We start from the raw sequence: 17,481 nt of genomic DNA on the forward strand, positions 1-17,481 counted from the left end.
TGATCTCTCGATCGAGTGGGTTTGCAAATCCTGCGCAGGAAGTTCTCTTTAACTTCTATTTTCCTTAATCTTATTTCATTTTTCACTTTGTTCATCCCTTATTTGCGACAAATCCCCCCCCCCCCCCTAAAACCTCCATTAATCCCCATTATTGTTATTAGTTGCTTTAATCTCTTGTTTGTTATCTTAATTTCTGCCCTAATCTAGTTTATGCCATATTATTATTGTTGCATCATGTTTTTTTTTTTGGTGAAATGTAAGAATTTCATTAAAGCACAAACGAGCTATTACAAGCTATACTGTTTTCAAACATAAACAATTTACAAGACTACTCCCTACAATGGAGTTACATACTCATTCTAACTAAATTAAACCATGTGATATCTCTAGTACAAATTCCTGGTTTAAATTTAGTAGACAATCTACACTTCACTTCCTTCCGTATCTGGCTACAAAGCAGCTCTGGTCTCAGCACAGCATCATCAATTCTAGCTTCGTTGCGTTGCATCCAAATATAATAGAAAGTTGCCAAAATCACACTCATGATAACTTTTTTCTGCACAGAGGATGCTTGGAGCCCATTAATCCAAAGGAAAATATTAGCGTCCGGAATTGCAACCTGACACAACCCAGCCATGATAGTTAAAATCCTCCTGTTATACTCACACTTTAAAAAAAGATTAGAATGACTCTCATCATCCAGACCACAAAGGAGACAAGTAGCATCAGAGGAAATACCCAATGCATAACACTTATCTTTCAATTTTAAGGCTTCACGAGTTATAAGCCAACCAATAAACTGGTGCTTAGGATAGCACCAGCTACACCACAGATATTTGTGCCATTGAACCTCCTGAAATTTCAATCTAATTAGGTCATAACCACTACTGACAGTATATCCTTTATTATCCAAAAGCCACTGATCATTAGAGTACCCAAGAGCAAGTTTGTCTTTGACCCTAGCAACAACTTTCCACCCCCAACTAACGTCACCACTAGGAGTGTAAGTAGACCAAGGTGTACCCTTTAAGTAAATTTGATGGACCCATTTTACCCAAAGTCGGTCAGGGCAAGAATAAATCCACCAGACAAGTTTTCCAATTGCAGCTATATTCCAGGAGAGACTGTCCCTGATTCCCAGTCCTCCTTCAGTTTTTAGAACACATACCTTCTCCCAGCTCACTTGAGGCACCTTAAAATAGTCCACACTCCCCTCCCAAAGGTAGTTCCTACAAATGGAATTGATCTTGTTAAGAACCCCCTTAGGAATTAAAAATATGTTGATCCAATAACTGTATAAAGCAGTGAGGACTGAATTCACCAACACAAGTCTACCAGCATATGAAAGCTTCTTAGTACCAAAGCTCCTTATTCTGCTAACTGTCTTCTCAACTAAAACTGGACAATCAGCTTTTTTAAGTCTCCCACAAGTGACTGGGATACCCAAGTATCTAAAAGGTAGCTGACCTTCAATAACACCTGAAATTTGCAGAATATCAGTCTTTAACTCCCTGGACACTCCATTAAAATAAGCATTTGTTTTAGTAGAGTTCATCTGGACGTCAGAAGCAGAGGATAAAGTAGCAAAAGAACGTAGCAAAACCATAATAGAGGTCACATCACCCTTGCTGAAGAGCAATAAATCATCAGCAAACATTAAGTGTGATAGCTTCAACTGACCACACATAGGATAAAATTTAAAAGGTAGTGTGTCAGTTGTATAGGCCAGCACTCTGCTCAGATATTCCATGACCACAGTAAAAAGAAGAGGTGAGAGGGGATCACCCTGCCTCAACCCATTAGCTGCTTTAAAGTTGTTAGGCCCAATTTAGCCTGGTCTGACTCTAACTTGGCCTGACCTTACTAGGCTGATTGAGGCAACCAGAGACCGGACAAATCTAACTACTATTTGGCAGATGAAGAGTACCACAAGATAAGCAAGCTACTAAATCCTAGAAGAAAAGCCTGATGATAAGCGCAGAATAGCCTGGCAGGACACTCAGGTAGGCTGGATTAAATTGATAAACAAGAAATACAGTTATATGAATAAATAACCACGTCCTACTCTCATGGAAGACCAAGTCCAACTACAAGGAGAACATAATCTTAGTATATCTGAATGTGCAAGAGGAAAGGAAGGACGGTTTGTTAAAGAAGAATGAGTCAACCGTGTTAATAGGGAATGTGCCCTATTTTCCAGCTAACAACTCCAACAATCAAGGGGAACGTTGAGGTTGAATGTAACGTTAGCATCTGTAGAACTATAAATAGCATAATCTAACAACTGTAAAGACATTCATTATTCATCAATAATATACGATTTATCTCTCACTCTTTCCTGAATATTCAGTTACACACAAGTTTGTACCCAGTTGATCAAAGTAATACAAACAATATTCTTTATACTTAATTCTTCCTTGTTATTTACTCATATTATTATTCTAAACTTATTGAACTAGATACCTTAATTACTCAATAATCAGGCCGGATCCTTCCAGGGAAAATCCTGCTAAAACATTTGGCGCCGACCGTGGGGCATCTAGTTCGTTAATAATAAAAAAAAAAATTTCCTTTTGCCATTATTCATTTAATATTCACATACAAAAATGGTAGAACTCACCCTAGAACAACAATTGGCAATTGCCTTGGCTAAGATCAAAGAATTGGAGACAATTCAAGAAAAGGCAGCCCAAGCGGAAGCTGAAATCAGTAGACTGAAGGAATCTGAGTCTACCCTGAGGAAGAAATTGGAAAATCAGGCTTCAAGCTCCAAGACCATATTCGAACCAGGAACCCCATTCTCATCCATTATCAAAAACATTGACTTTTCCAATTTTGGAACTCCGGAGAAGGATACCTCATCCGGCACCCAAATCATTCCTAATGATGAAACAAACAAAACTGAAGCAGCAATAATGATGGCCATGCTTCAGGAAATTCAAAAACTCAACAACAAAATAGAGAATATACCTGGAGTGCCAGACCCTGTGACTGAAGTAGAAGTTGACAGCTTCGCGGATTCACCCTTTGCAGATGAAATTGCAAAGATTGATCTCCCCAAGAAGTTTACCATCCCATCCATGAGAACTTATGATGGAACCTCTGATTCACAAAATCACGTTGCCATATTCAAACAGAAGATGTTAGCCGCCTCAATACCCAGTGAACTCAGGCAGGTCTGCACGTGTAAAGGCTTTGGTACAACCCCGATGGAGCAAAGATTACAATGGTTCATCAATCTCCCAAATGGAAGTATCAAGAATTTTGCAGAACTGGTCAATGCCTTCAATTAACAATTCGCAAGCAGCAGAGACATGGCCAAGAGACCCAGTAAGCTGTTCAGGGTAAAGCAACTTCCTGAAGAATCTCTCAAAGAATTCCTGGCAAGATTTGTCAAAGATAAGGTAGCCATTCCCAGGTGTGATGAAGAGACAGTGACATCTACGCAGACTTCACCAAAAAAGCCTGCCCAACCTTTGCCACTGTTCAATCCATCGCCTTAGAACATGTCAGATTGGAAGAAGATCTCAACTTCAGAACAAACTCGTCCGTAGGAAAGCAAGGCTATGGACACACTAACAGGAAAAGCTCCTACCAGAAGGGAGGCAATCCCAGATCAGCACCCTATTCCAGACCTGAACGATCTGAAGTCAACATGGCACAAGAACACAAAGATAACCTCTCTAACCTACCAATTATTCCTGAATATAACTTCTCCATAAATACTGCAGGATTAATCAAACGCCTGGAAAACTTGGGAGACACGGTCAGATGGCCCAAAAAATCAGACAACCCCAAGAAAGATCCAACGAGATGGTGTGACTTCCACCATGACATCGGGCACACCACAGAAGAATGCATCCAACTAAGGAAACAAGTGGCATACCTCCTAAATAAAGGCTATCTGAAAGACTTAATCCACCAGCCAAAGAACAAAGATGAAGGACAAAACAAGAGAGATCCTCCTCCTCCTCCCCCCATCTATGAAGTCAAGTTCATAAATGGAGGATCAGAAATTTGTGGCTTAACCAGCTCGGCTGCCAAAAGAATATCCACGGAGTCTAAACTTCAACCCCCTCTTAGATCTAAATCATTACCTGCTATTACTTGTGATGACTCAGACTTGCAGGGAATATCAGATCTACATCATGACAGCTTGGTAATTACCATGCAAATTGGCACAGCAAAGGTATCAAGAATCCTGATAGACGGGGGCAGTTCAATCAACTTGGTGATGCTTGACGTCCTCAAAGCTATGAAGATAGATGAAGAGAAAATCATCAAAAAATCCAGTGTCCTGGTTGGATTCAGCGGAGAAACAAAGAACACCCTGAGAGAAATTAGCCTGCCAACCTATGTGGAAGGTGTGGCTTCCTATGAAAGATTCGGGGTAATGGATTGCCTATCCTCGTATAGTGTAATCCTGGGCAGACCATGGATCCACAACGTCAAAGCAATCCCTTCAACATACCATCAATGTGTGAAAATTCCAACCGAATGGGGGATAACCACCATCAGGGGAGAACAAAGGACGGCTCAGGAATGCTAAACCCAGGCTTTGAAACCCTCAAAGTCAGGTAAGTTCCTCGCATAGCAATTAAAGTCACCTATCAGGAAAAAATATATTGCACAGTCACAGATGGAAACAGGAGAGGTCATTCTGGACCCTGAATTCCCTGACATGAAGGTACTTGTAGGGTCAGATGCACCCGACTCGGTCAGACCCAATCTGGTCAGCTTTCTCAAAACTAAAATGTCTTGTTTTGCTTGGTCACATTTTGATATGACTGGTATAGATGCTGATATTATAACCCATAAGTTAAATATTGACAAATCCTTTAAGCATGTACAACAGAAAAGGAGAAAATTTGCTGCAGAGAGGCATGAAATCATCAACCAAGAAGTTGACAAGCTATTGGACATGGGAATGATCAGGGAAGTACTGTACCCCAACTGGCTTGCAAATGTAGTAGTCGTCCAAAAGAAAAACGGCAAATGGAGAGTCTGTGTAGACTACACTGACCTAAAAAAGGCCTGCCCCAAAGATCCATTTCCCCTGCCATATTGATGGGTGTTGTCGTCGGGTCACATCCAATCAAACACATTTATAAGACTCAACAAACAACTAGTTAGCGGCAAGTAGAGGTCGATCCATGGGACGGTGTGCTTTGGGTTCTAAGTCTATCTATCTCAATTTATGCTAGTGTCACAATTTGTTTGGGTTTGTAGTTGTGTCCTAGGCTAATACAAGCAATAAAGTAAAACAAGCAATAAAAGGAAAGATATGAACAAATGATTAAAAGTGATAGGATATCATGGGGTCATAGGGGATTCATGGTGTTGATCATACAAACATGTTTACAAAGTTGCAAGTAATTAATGTTGTGAAGGAACCGAGTTGGTTTATGTCTTACGGTTCATAGGAAGAGTTGGGTCCCGGAGCCGAATCGATTAGATTGTACAACACCTACAAGTCGACTTACTTTCCTCCTATTCAACTTCTATGCATGGTCTAACATGACTCCAGTTGGTTTATATCTTACAAGTCAAGTTGAGTAGATAAGAGATGGTTGTAAATGCAAGGATTCATAGGCTTAGCATTTCATCAAACATAACATGTGCATAAAGTTGACATCACAACAAGCAAGCAATTTAATCATGTGAACATATTAGATTAAGCATGAATCAATCCCATGTTGATTTCCCCTAATTACCCATTAATCCTAGCTAAAGAGACTACTCACTTATTATCATGGGAAACATGTCATTAATTATGTCAATCATCACAACAAGTATAAACATGATAATGGAATGAAGAAATGAACAATAAAGAGTAAAGAGTAAAGGAATTATACCAAACTTGAGATGATTCCAAATAATAAAGCAAAGAATATTAGAATAACTTGATGATTGATGGAAGGTTGTCAATCTCCCAATAAACCCAATAATCTTCAATTACCCAATAATAAACTTGAATAATAAACTTGAACAATAATTAAGGAGAGATTAATGTGAGATTTGTGGAAAGATTAAAGAGTAATCTATGCTAATCTACTCCTAATCTAATCTAAAGAAGGATTTTTTCTAGCTAAGAGAGATCTTTTCTCCTCTAATCTTCCTCTCCCTTTTGATTATTACAAATGGAGTATTTATAGTAGGGATTCATTAGGTTAACTAAGGCTAAATTAGTACTTACACTTTTGAGTTGTCACAGTTGATGTGCCCAAAAGATCAGTATAAAAATCCAAGAAGGCCCTCTGAATACTCTCAGCATCCTCACACATAATCCCTTGGGTATTTGTAATCTTTAGAACTTTACTTTTGGACTGCCTCCCCTTAATAATGCTATGAAAATAAGAAGTATTAGAATCACCTTTCTCCACCCAGTTAGCTTTAGATTTTTGTACCAGAAAATCATGACAGGCATTATCCAAAAATCTCACACTATTAGCAGCTGCAATCTCCTTTTCAATAAGCTCAGGGTTTTGAGGATCATCCCTTAGCTTACCTTGAATGTAATCCTGATTAATCCTAGCTCTAATAGCATTATTTTCAACATTAGAGAAAACATCTGTATTCAATTGCTTAAGATGTCTCTTCAAGTTCTTTAGTTTCTTGACCAATTTAAACATATAGGTACCATACCAATTATCAGTCCAATTATCCTTCACACAATGTTTAAATTCCTCAGCTTGACACCACATGTTAAAGAACTTGAAACTCCTCCTTTTCTTACCACCATCAGCAAAAACTTGAATGACACAAGGGGTGTGGTCAAGAATTCCTTCGGAATAAAAATGAGCATAAGAAGACCCATTATCCTTCAGCCAATTACTATTAACAAAAACTCTGTCTAATCTGCTATAAACTCTTGTAAGATGGTCCTGTTTATTGCACCAAGTGTAAAAAGACCCACTAGCAGGCATATAAGAAAACCTCACATTCATCAACACATTGCTTAAAATCTTCCATCTCCTCTACAGTACAGTTACCTCCTAATGTCTCAGCAGGCACCAGCACCGTAATGAAATCTCCACAGATAACCCAAGGACCATTAATAATACTTTTAAACAAACACAATTTGTTCCATAGTTGTTTCCTCTCATGGGTACCATTAAATGCATAAACCATAGTTAACCAAAAATTATATCCAGTCCCCAAGTTGTGAATCTCCATATGTATAAACTTGGCAGAATATTCTAAAAATTAGGGTTCCATATCAACCAAATTCTTCCTCCATTATGACAATGTGTATTAGTAGATAGACTCCAGTTATTACACAAAGTGTTTCTCACACTATTTAGAGACCCAGGCTTAACCTTGGTCTCAAGGAGGCCAAACAAACTTATCTAATGTTGATGGAGAATCATTTTAATACTATTTTGCTTAGATAGGCTGTTCATCCCCCTGATATTCCAGAACCCCCAATTATACATTACCTCTAGATGGAGGCAATGCACTACCATTTATACCTATCCCTACCTTAGGTGTTACATTGTTGAGAGATTCAAGGAATGTATGATTCCCAAATTTTATAGAGCTCATACCTGTATCCAAGATATCCTTCCTACTAAGTCTGACAATATTGCGGACAGGCGTATTCACCATATGATACTTCCCATCTCTATTCCACGAGACTTGGAACTGATTTGGCTTCTCAGTGGGAACAGGAGTGAGAACTGGTTCAGGCCTAGGAGTGGCAACGACAACAGGAGGGGCAATAGCAGGGTGAACAACAGGGGCAGGCTTATTTTTAGGCCGCCATTGCTGCTTCCCTTTTGGTTGTACCACCACCTTCTGAGCCTCCGCACCCTTAGCCTTCTTACACGAATTTGAGTCATGTCCTAACCCTTTGCACTTCGCACACAACAAGGGCTTCCATTCAAACTCCACACGAATTTTAACAACACAACCATCTTCATCCAGGAACCTGATTGGGTCAGGAATTGGGGCACCAAAAGGTACATCAACCATAACTTAGGCAAACCCCAACCTGGTTTTATCCACAGTAGCAGTATCACAACAAACATAAGAGCCCAGTAACCCAGCTATCCTAGGCAAACATTTTCTCCAAACTTTCAGAGGGAGATTGTGTAGCCTGATCCAGACTAGGACATCCTTAACTGTCTCCTTCTCCAACACAACATCTTCCTTCCAAGGCCTCACAATCAGTGGCTTATTGTCAAAAAGAAAATGGCCCTGCTGAAGAACAAGATCCTAAGCTGCAATAGTTTTAAAACGAACCAAAAAGACACCATTCGGACAGAAAGAAACTTTGTCAATCGGAAATTTTGCCCAAAGACGCCTAATGAATCCTTCCACCACATCAATAGGTGGATTAGCACCCAGGACAAAACCATAAACCGCAGTTTTCCAGTATTGTAGTTCCTCCTGTATATCCTCTTCTGTAAACTTCAGTAAGTCATTGGGTTCTTCATGAATTACACCCAAACGACTCTTACCTTTCCGTTTAGTCTGAACAATCCATTCACTCAACTTTTCCGGCACCGTTTCCACTAGACAAGCATCTGTTGGGAAATGTGTCCTCAACAATAGTGCGATCACATGATTTAAATATCATTATTAAATCTCATTTTAAGAATACAATTGGGAAGTAATTTTGTTACTGTCAACTGGTCAACATATATCGGTAATGATTGGCTGACTAGAGTTTGACATTACTGTCGTGTGACGGTGGTGATCAGTTGACCCCCTAGGTCATACCTAAAGGGCAATACACTTAATTGATTATTTAATTAATTGTATAATGTTACGAGTTAATTAAATTACTTGAAAAATTGACGGACGATTTTGGAAGTAAAATTTACGTATCAAATTGAAATGTGATTAAATGAGATACGGTCTGAGTAATTGAATTGTATCATTACTCGGATGAAATTATTGTTTAAAGAAACGATTGGACTTGAATGAATTATTATAAATGCGATTTATAAAAGGGCAAAATATTTTGGTACAAGTAATTATGAATTACTAGGTCAATTTTGTATATGACGTATTTTAATTAATACGTTGATTTTTAATATATTAAAAATACATAAACAATTTATGTTACATATGACATGTGACATATTGACATTTGACAAAAATAATATGAAATCCATATTACATTATGGACCGAAATAATGAGGCTTGATTAACATATTTGTGTTAATTTAGATTAGTGGAATTCATCATTGCTTCTCTAATTTAGGCATGCACACCTAGTGTTTTTGTGTAAGACCACAAAGACCATGCATTGGCCATCTCTCCTCACCCTACCCGGTTTCACATAGAAAAGAACAAGGGTTCTTTTCTTATTTTTTCTATGATGCACTATATGGATTAGTGTGTGTGAAAAAATATTCATTCATTCTCATCAAAAAATTATTTTAGTGTGACAAAATAATCACTCTTCCTCTCCTATTCTCTCAACCGATTTTGAGAGCTCAAAACCAAATATTTTTGGTTCAATTTTTCTACAAAATTAATATCACACTAGTACTTGTAATATTAATTTGATTAAGAGGAAGCCTTGGGTATAAAGCTTGGGGAGAGATCTTATTCTTAGATCTTGTTCATCCATTGGAATAGCTCAAGAACAAGAAGAGAAAGGTGATCTCTCTTGTGCCCTATATAGCCGAAATATTGAATGTAAGGACATTATTCTTCTTCTAATATATTATTGTTTGCATGCATAAAATCCGTTTCAATTTTATGACAAATTATTTAGACATATATGAGTATGTTATAATGTACTTGAATCTACATTTACTTCAATCGGTATCAAGAGCCACGGTTGTTTGCATGCAAATTGGTTAAAAGTTTTTCCGAGTTATATGAATAACAAAATAAAACTTGTAAAATTTGTGTTATTATGAGATATCACGAAATAATTACATGCATGTTAATATTTCTGGTCCTAAAGTGTTTTAGGATTTTTTGGTTAATTTTTCGGATTTTTATTGTTCATATTTAATAATAATGACATTTAAATGTGATTTTATGAGTAAAAATGTCATTTTTGGTCGAAAATTAGCTATACTTCGAATTTTCACTTGGTTTTTGGATATGTTGTTACATATATTATTTTGAGATAACCTGTAAATTTTCATAATTTTTTCACTTGTTATGCTCGAAAAATGAATTTTTCATTATTAAATTCGGATTTAAGAGAAAAATAGGTTAATATGAGTTAAATTTCGAATATGGTCATAGAAAATTAATATGTTGTCACATGCAATTGTACAAGATGTGTGTAAAATAATTGGCTATAAAGAAGTCTTTTAGCATGATTTATGAATTTTTGAAGAAAAATGGCATAAATAGTGACATTATTAGTTGAAAATTAATAAAACATAACCTATGACTAAGGAAAAACGTCTAATGTTGCATTTTATTATATTTTTCAGATCTAAAATTGAAAAGTTAATGAAAATAATTTTTCCATGTTTTTATGATTATTTTATTAAATATCGATAAACCGCAACATTGTTTTTCCGGAAAAATTTCGAAATTTTTAACCTAAGATTTTGAACATTATGAGTGTCATGGAATTTTTCCAGAATGTTCATGAATTTAAATTTCAAATTTTGAATTTATTTGAAATTTTTGGATTTATTTGAAGTTTAATAGCTTATTTTTGTAATTTTGGTCCATTTATGAACAATTTTTGTAAATAAAAGTTAATTATGGTCAAATTACTAGTGGAGACTATATTTTGAGTCCTAAGAGGTTAGGGTAATTAACTTATGCATAAATATGAGTTTATGTATTTTTGTGATTATAAAATGTTGAAATCACGCAAACCGTAAAAAAGAGTAATATACGATATTGGCTAATTAAAAGGCGATTTAGCATAAAATTGAGCATGTTCATACATATTATAATGCTGCATTTTTCTTTATGATTGTCATAATTTTAATTTATGTAATTTTGAATTATGTAATTTTACTTAGTATGGCCTTAGATTTTAATTGGTATTTCCCGAAATGTATGGGAATATCGATTCGGTTGTAATTTTTATTGTGATCTCGTATCACCGTTTTGTAATTTAATAGATTTATTTTATTTTAGTTACACATGTATAATAGGAAATTATGTAATTTATTATGTAATTTTATTCATTCCGGAGTTCCTAAAGACGGATTTCTTCAAGAATGGCGATACATAAAGACGGTGTTACCTCGAGATGCGTGCCACAACCGAAGTTCAAGGGACCAATGGAGTTGGTTTCCGAATATGTAATAGATTAATAGTTTTTCTATTTTAGGAAAGGCCATACTAGGATTTATTTACTTTTATGCTTGCATTTTATTTTATGTCACATGCATCGCTAAATCGCCATAACTAAACATGCATTGTCTTATTTTATCGAGTTATTCGACCGTGTCAAATATAATTATCGTAGTTCACCGCTTTAGTTCACTTAAAACGTGATAGATAATAATTTGACATGACCTCTCGCTATAACTATCAATTGAGACATAGCCTTACCAAATAGTAGAAACCATGAAAACCTATTTCGCGAGGGAGTGCGCTCGGCCCCACCGGGGTACAAACCTTGTTACGTAGGGGAAGTGGGTGATGAATGTTAATCCACCGAATTCATGTTGATGAGGGATGTATCGGCCCCACCGTGCCCAAGTTAATGTGGGTTTGGATCATGGACACATTTATTCGAAATTTGGATTGAACTCAACAAAAGTATTTGATAAGGGATGTATCGGCCCCACCGTGCCCTTGTCAATGTGTTTTGGGCTATAGATAATTGTTAATGTAATATTATCGACCAAGAGTTCTAAAAGTAGAATCGATTAAACGTTAATCCACCGAGTTATATTGATAAAGGATGTATCGGCCCCACCGTGCCTAAGTCGATATGAATTTGGGTCTTGGAATCATTTATTATAGTTGGGTAGAGGTCACTATATAAATGTTCATATCTTGTTAAATTTGCAAGTATGATTTAAAAAGACAAATGTTAATATTTCCTTTCCTCCATATTTGTAGTACATTACAATGAATCCAACAAATGCTACCGCACCAATTACTATTGAGTCATATCACCATGTTCTTGACGACGTATGCTCCAACAATAATTTCGATACAACTAGAGAACTTCATTTCGGGATAGGTTCGGATGGAAACCTAAATTTCATCACTTCTTCTAAACCACCCACTACTACTAGACCTCGTGTGAGTCCGTCTCAGGAAGACTACCTCATACGATCTATAGGGTCTTTGTCTCTGGAAGATAAAGATGCCAAAGCTAGTGGGAGTTCTAGCAATCAAGTTCTTGCTTCAAAGGGCAAGAGGTTCAAGAAGAAAGCAAAGAAAGTCAAAAACTTCAAGCAAGTTAATGATGAGTGCCATTATTGCTATGGCATGGGACATTGGCTTAGGAATTGCCCTATGTATTTGCGAAATATAAGGGAAGGACTCATTACTCCAAAAGGTACAATTCCTAAAGAAATTTATGTTATTGATATAAATTATACTTCCACTACGACATGGGTACTAGATACCGGTTGTGGTTCTCACCTTTGTAATCATTTACAGGGTTTAAGAGATGTGGAGAAGCTTAGCAAGGGAGGTGTGGATCTTCGACTTGGAAATGGAGCTCGGGTAGCGGCCGAATCCAAAGGAACTTATGTTTTAGCTTTGCCAAACGGTTTTGAGTTGTATTTGCATAATTGTTTTTATGTTCCTACGCTCTCTAAAAACATTATTTCAATCGCCATGCTAGACATGGACGGTTTTTGTTTTGTCATTAAGAACAATCGTTGCTCTATTTCTAGGAATGATTTGGTTATTGGCCAAGCTTCTTCCATAAATGGCATTTACATTTTAGAGACCTCAAATCCGACAAATGATATTTATAACATTCAATCAAAGAAACTCAAAACAAGTGACCCAAATGAAGCGTTCATTTGGCATTGTCGATTAGGTCACATAAACGAGAATCGCATCAAAAGATTAATTTATACTAATGTGATTGCACCATTTGATTATCAATCATTTGGTACATGCGAATATTGCCTACTTGGCAAAATGACTCGTAATCCTTTTAGTGGTAAAGGGACACGAGCTAGTGAGCTATTAGGACTCATACACACCGATGTATGCGGACCAATGAGCATCACCGCTCGTGGTAATTATGACTACTTTATAACCTTCACCGATGACTTAAGTAGATATGGGTATATCTATTTAATGAAACACAAGAGTGAAGCATTTGAGAAATTCAAGGAATTCCAAAACGAAGTAGAGAACCAATTGAACAAAAGGATTAAGGCACTTCGATCCGATCGTGGTGGTGAATACCTTAGTCTTGAATTTGATTCACACTTGAAAGGTTGTGGCATTATATCACAACTTTCTCCACCCGGAACACCACAACTTAATGGTGTTGCCGAAAGGAGAAATCGAACCTTACTAGATATGGTTCGATCCATGATGAGTCAAACCGAGTTACCGAACTCGTTTTGGGGATTTGCGATACAAACCGCAATTCGATCTTTGAATAATAGTCCCACAAAGTCCACCGAAAAGACTCCATGTGAGATGTGGACGGGTAAGATCCCAAATATATCCTATATGAAGATTTGGGGATGTGATGCTTACGTCAAAACTAAGAACGACAACAAGCTAGCCCCAAGATCCGAAAAATGCATCTTTGTAGGTTATCCCTCGACCTCTCGAGGGTATTACTTCTACAAACCTCAAGATCATAAAGTGTTTGTGTCTTGCGAGGCTGTCTTCTTAGAAAGAGAATTTATTTCTAAAAGACAGAGTGGGAGAAATTTTTAACTTGATGAAGTTCAAGAGCCACAAACCGAGATAGAGACGCAAGAAGATGTTCCTTCGTCGTCTAACGCGGTTGTACCTCCTCCACTAAGAAGGACGGGCCGAGTAATTCGCCATCCCGATCGATATGTGGGACTTATCGAAGAAGATGGAACACTCGATGTGTTGCTTATGGAAAGTGACGAGCCCGCCACCTACAAGGCCGCAATCTCTAGTCCTAATTCCACCTTATGGCTTGAAGCCATGAAGTCCGAAATGGATTCTATGCTTGAAAACCAAGTTTGGGACTTGGTAGATTTGCCTAAAGGGGCAAGACCCTCCAATGCAAATGGATATTCAAGGTCAAAAATGGCATAGAAGGACATGACGATGTCTACAAAGCTAGGCTAGTAGCAAAAGGATTTACCCAAGTCCAAGGTCTCCATTATGATGAGACCTTCGCCCCGTAGCCATGCTAAGATCCATACGGATTTTGTTAGCGATCGCCGCATTTCATGATTATGAAATATGGCAAATGGATGTCAAAACCGCTTTTCTAAATGGGCATTTAGAGGAGGAGGTGTACATGATACAACCCGAAGGTTTTGTTGATTCTAAAAATCCTAACAAAGTGTGCAAGCTTAAGAGATCCATTTATGGTCTTAAGCAAGCATCTAGAAGTTGGAATCATCGATTCAATCATGTTATAAAAGAGAATGGTTTCACTCGAAATGTTGAGGAACCATGTTTATACATGAAATTAAGTGGGAGCAATGTTGTGTTCCTAATCTTGTATGTCGATGACATACTACTCATTGGAAATGATATTCCAATGTTGTCTTACTGTAAGAAGTGGTTAGGTAACCACTTCCAAATGAAGGATTTAGGAGAGGCACAACGCATATTAGGTATCCGGATCTATAGAGATAGACCCAAGAGGGTATTGGCACTAAGTCAAGAGTCTTATGTTGATAAGATTCTTCGACGATTCAGCATGGACAAATCCAAAAGGGGTTTGGTACCTATGGTAACCGGAACGATATTGAGCAGGACTCAATGTCCCTCCGAACCCCATGATGTTGAACGCATGAAGTTGATCCCTTACGCTTCCGCTGTTGGATCAATCATGTATGCCATGATATGCACACGTCTCGATGTCTCGTATGCCTTGAGCATGACGAGTAGATATCAAGCAAATCCAGGTGAGAGTCACTGGATTCTTTGTCAAGAACATCCTTAAGTACTTGAGAAGAACTAAGGACTCTATCCTTGTGTTTGGAGGAGACACTGAGTTGCGTGTTACGGGATACACGGACTCAAGTTTTCAAACAGATAGAGATGACATGAAATCACAAGCTGGTTTTGTTTTCATGCTCAATGGTGGTGCCGTAAGTGGAGAAGCTTCAAGGAAGTCAGAATCATGGATTCAACAACGGAGGTCGAGTACATTGCGGATCGAGGGCTGCCAAGGAAGCTATGTGGATCAAGCAATTCACGGAAGGTCTAAAAGTAGTACCTACCGCCGATGATCCCATCACTCTCTATTGTGATAATAGTGGGACGATCTTCCAAGCTAAGGAGCCGAAGTCTAGTAATAGATCTAGACATGTACTTAGAAAATATCATGTAATAAGAGATTTCATTGAAAGAAAGGAAATTGCGATTTGTAAGGTTGGGACGGATGACAACATAGCCGATCCGCTCACCAAGCCTTTATCGCAGGCTAAACATGATGGGCATGTTACGTCCATGGGACTTAGACGTGTACCAAATTTCTGTTAGATTTTGAAATGAAATAAAAGTGTTGTTTTTGGTTCATGTTCATAATCGCATTTGTCTTTTATCCTTAATTTATACTTTGTTACATCCAAACGGGTTGTAGAGACAATTGAACCCCGTTAAAGTGAACATGGATTAACATTGTTTTGCCCATAGTTACTTATATGAGGTGACGTCTCGAAGTGACTAGAGTGTGAGGCGATTGATGGCAAGTTCAAGTGCCATACAGTCATGTGAGATGACTAGTCGATCACATAGGCAGATCATTAAGAACTTTTGTCGGGCCTAATGACCGCTTATAGAGTTCTGGCAAATTTATATAGCCTGGTCGTGGCGAGAGCTACTATAGTATTCAAATGAGTCGATTCTTTTGACTAAAGACTATTCTCCTAAGATGGCACAGTTTCAGATTAACTTTGATTTGTGTTACTACGACCTTCGTAAATGGGGTCAAATGGGCATATTTTGGGTTATGATGGCTGTGGCTAGTCGAAGGGAATGAGTGCGATAGGAATTGTCCACCCCTTGTCAGGGTTATAACAATATCTCAGGGCCACTCGAGGAGCAATGAACTGAAAATGCGTGGCCACGCTCGGATGGTATCCAGTGTGGATAAATCCGGTCAATCAGTTATTCTCCAGATCGAGGAAACCACTCTCGATATGATCACTTGCAAGTACGACCTGAAAGACACCTTGCATTGAGTGGGAGATAGTAATAGGACAAGAGAATTGGTGGCGCACACTTGTCGAGGACAAGTGGGAGATTGTTGGGAAATGTGTCCTCAACAATAGTGCGATCACATGATTTAAATATCATTATTAAATCTCATTTTAAGAATACAATTGGGAAGTAATTTTATTGTCAACTGGTCAACATATATCGGTAATGATTGGTTGACTAGAGTTTGACATTCTTGTCGTGTGACGGTGGTGATCAGTTGACCCCCTAGGTCATACCTAAAGGGCAATACACTTAATTGATTATTTAATTAATTGTATAATGTTACGAGTTAATTAAATTACTTGAAAAATTGACGGACGATTTTGGAAGTAAAATTTACGTATCAAATTGAAATGTGATTAAATGAGATACGGTCTGAGTAATTGAATTGTATCATTACTCGGATGAAATTATTGTTTAAAGAAACGATTGGACTTGAATGAATTATTATAAATGCGATTTATAAAAGGGCAAAATATTTTGGTACAAGTAATTATGAATTACTAGGTCAATTTTGTATATGACGTATTTTAATTAATACGTTGATTTTTAATATATTAAAAATACATAAACAATTTATGTTACATATGACATGTGACATATTGACATTTGACAAAAATAATATGAAATCCATATTACATTATGGACCGAAATAATGAGGCTTGATTAACATATTTGTGTTAATTTAGATTAGTGGAATTCATCATTGCTTCTCTAATTTAGGCATGCACACCTAGTGTTTTTGTGTAAGACCACAAAGACCATGCATTGGCCATCTCTCCTCACCCTACCCGGTTTCACATAGAAAAGAACAAGGGTTCTTTTCTTATTTTTTCTATGATGCACTATATGGATTAGTGTGTGTGAAAAAATATTCATTCATTCTCATCAAAAAATTATTTTAGTGTGACAAAATAATCACTCTTCCTCTCCTATTCTCTCAACCGATTTTGAGAGCTCAAAACCAAATATTTTTGGTTCAATTTTTCTACAAAATTAATATCACACTAGTACTTGTAATATTAATTTGATTAAGAGGAAGCCTTGGGTATAAAGCTTGGGGAGAGATCTTATTCTTAGATCTTGTTCATCCATTGGAATAGCTCAAGAACAAGAAGAGAAAGGTGATCTCTCTTGTGCCCTATATAGCCGAAATATTGAATGTAAGGACATTATTCTTCTTCTAATATATTA

General features: G+C 37.3%; 1 protein-coding gene across 1 annotated transcript; it reads right to left on the reverse strand.

Moving 5' to 3' along the window:
• Positions 1-346: 346 nt before the first annotated feature.
• LOC141601204 (uncharacterized) lies at positions 347-1,750 on the reverse strand. Its single transcript, XM_074421468.1, has one exon. The coding sequence runs from the start codon at positions 1,748-1,750 to the stop codon at positions 347-349; it is 1,404 nt and encodes a 467-aa protein (XP_074277569.1).
• Between the last annotated feature and the right edge of the window lie 15,731 nt (positions 1,751-17,481).

The sequence above is a fragment of the Silene latifolia genome, chromosome 9 (assembly GCF_048544455.1).
Source record: "Silene latifolia isolate original U9 population chromosome 9, ASM4854445v1, whole genome shotgun sequence".
Lineage (NCBI taxonomy): Eukaryota > Viridiplantae > Streptophyta > Magnoliopsida > Caryophyllales > Caryophyllaceae > Silene > Silene latifolia.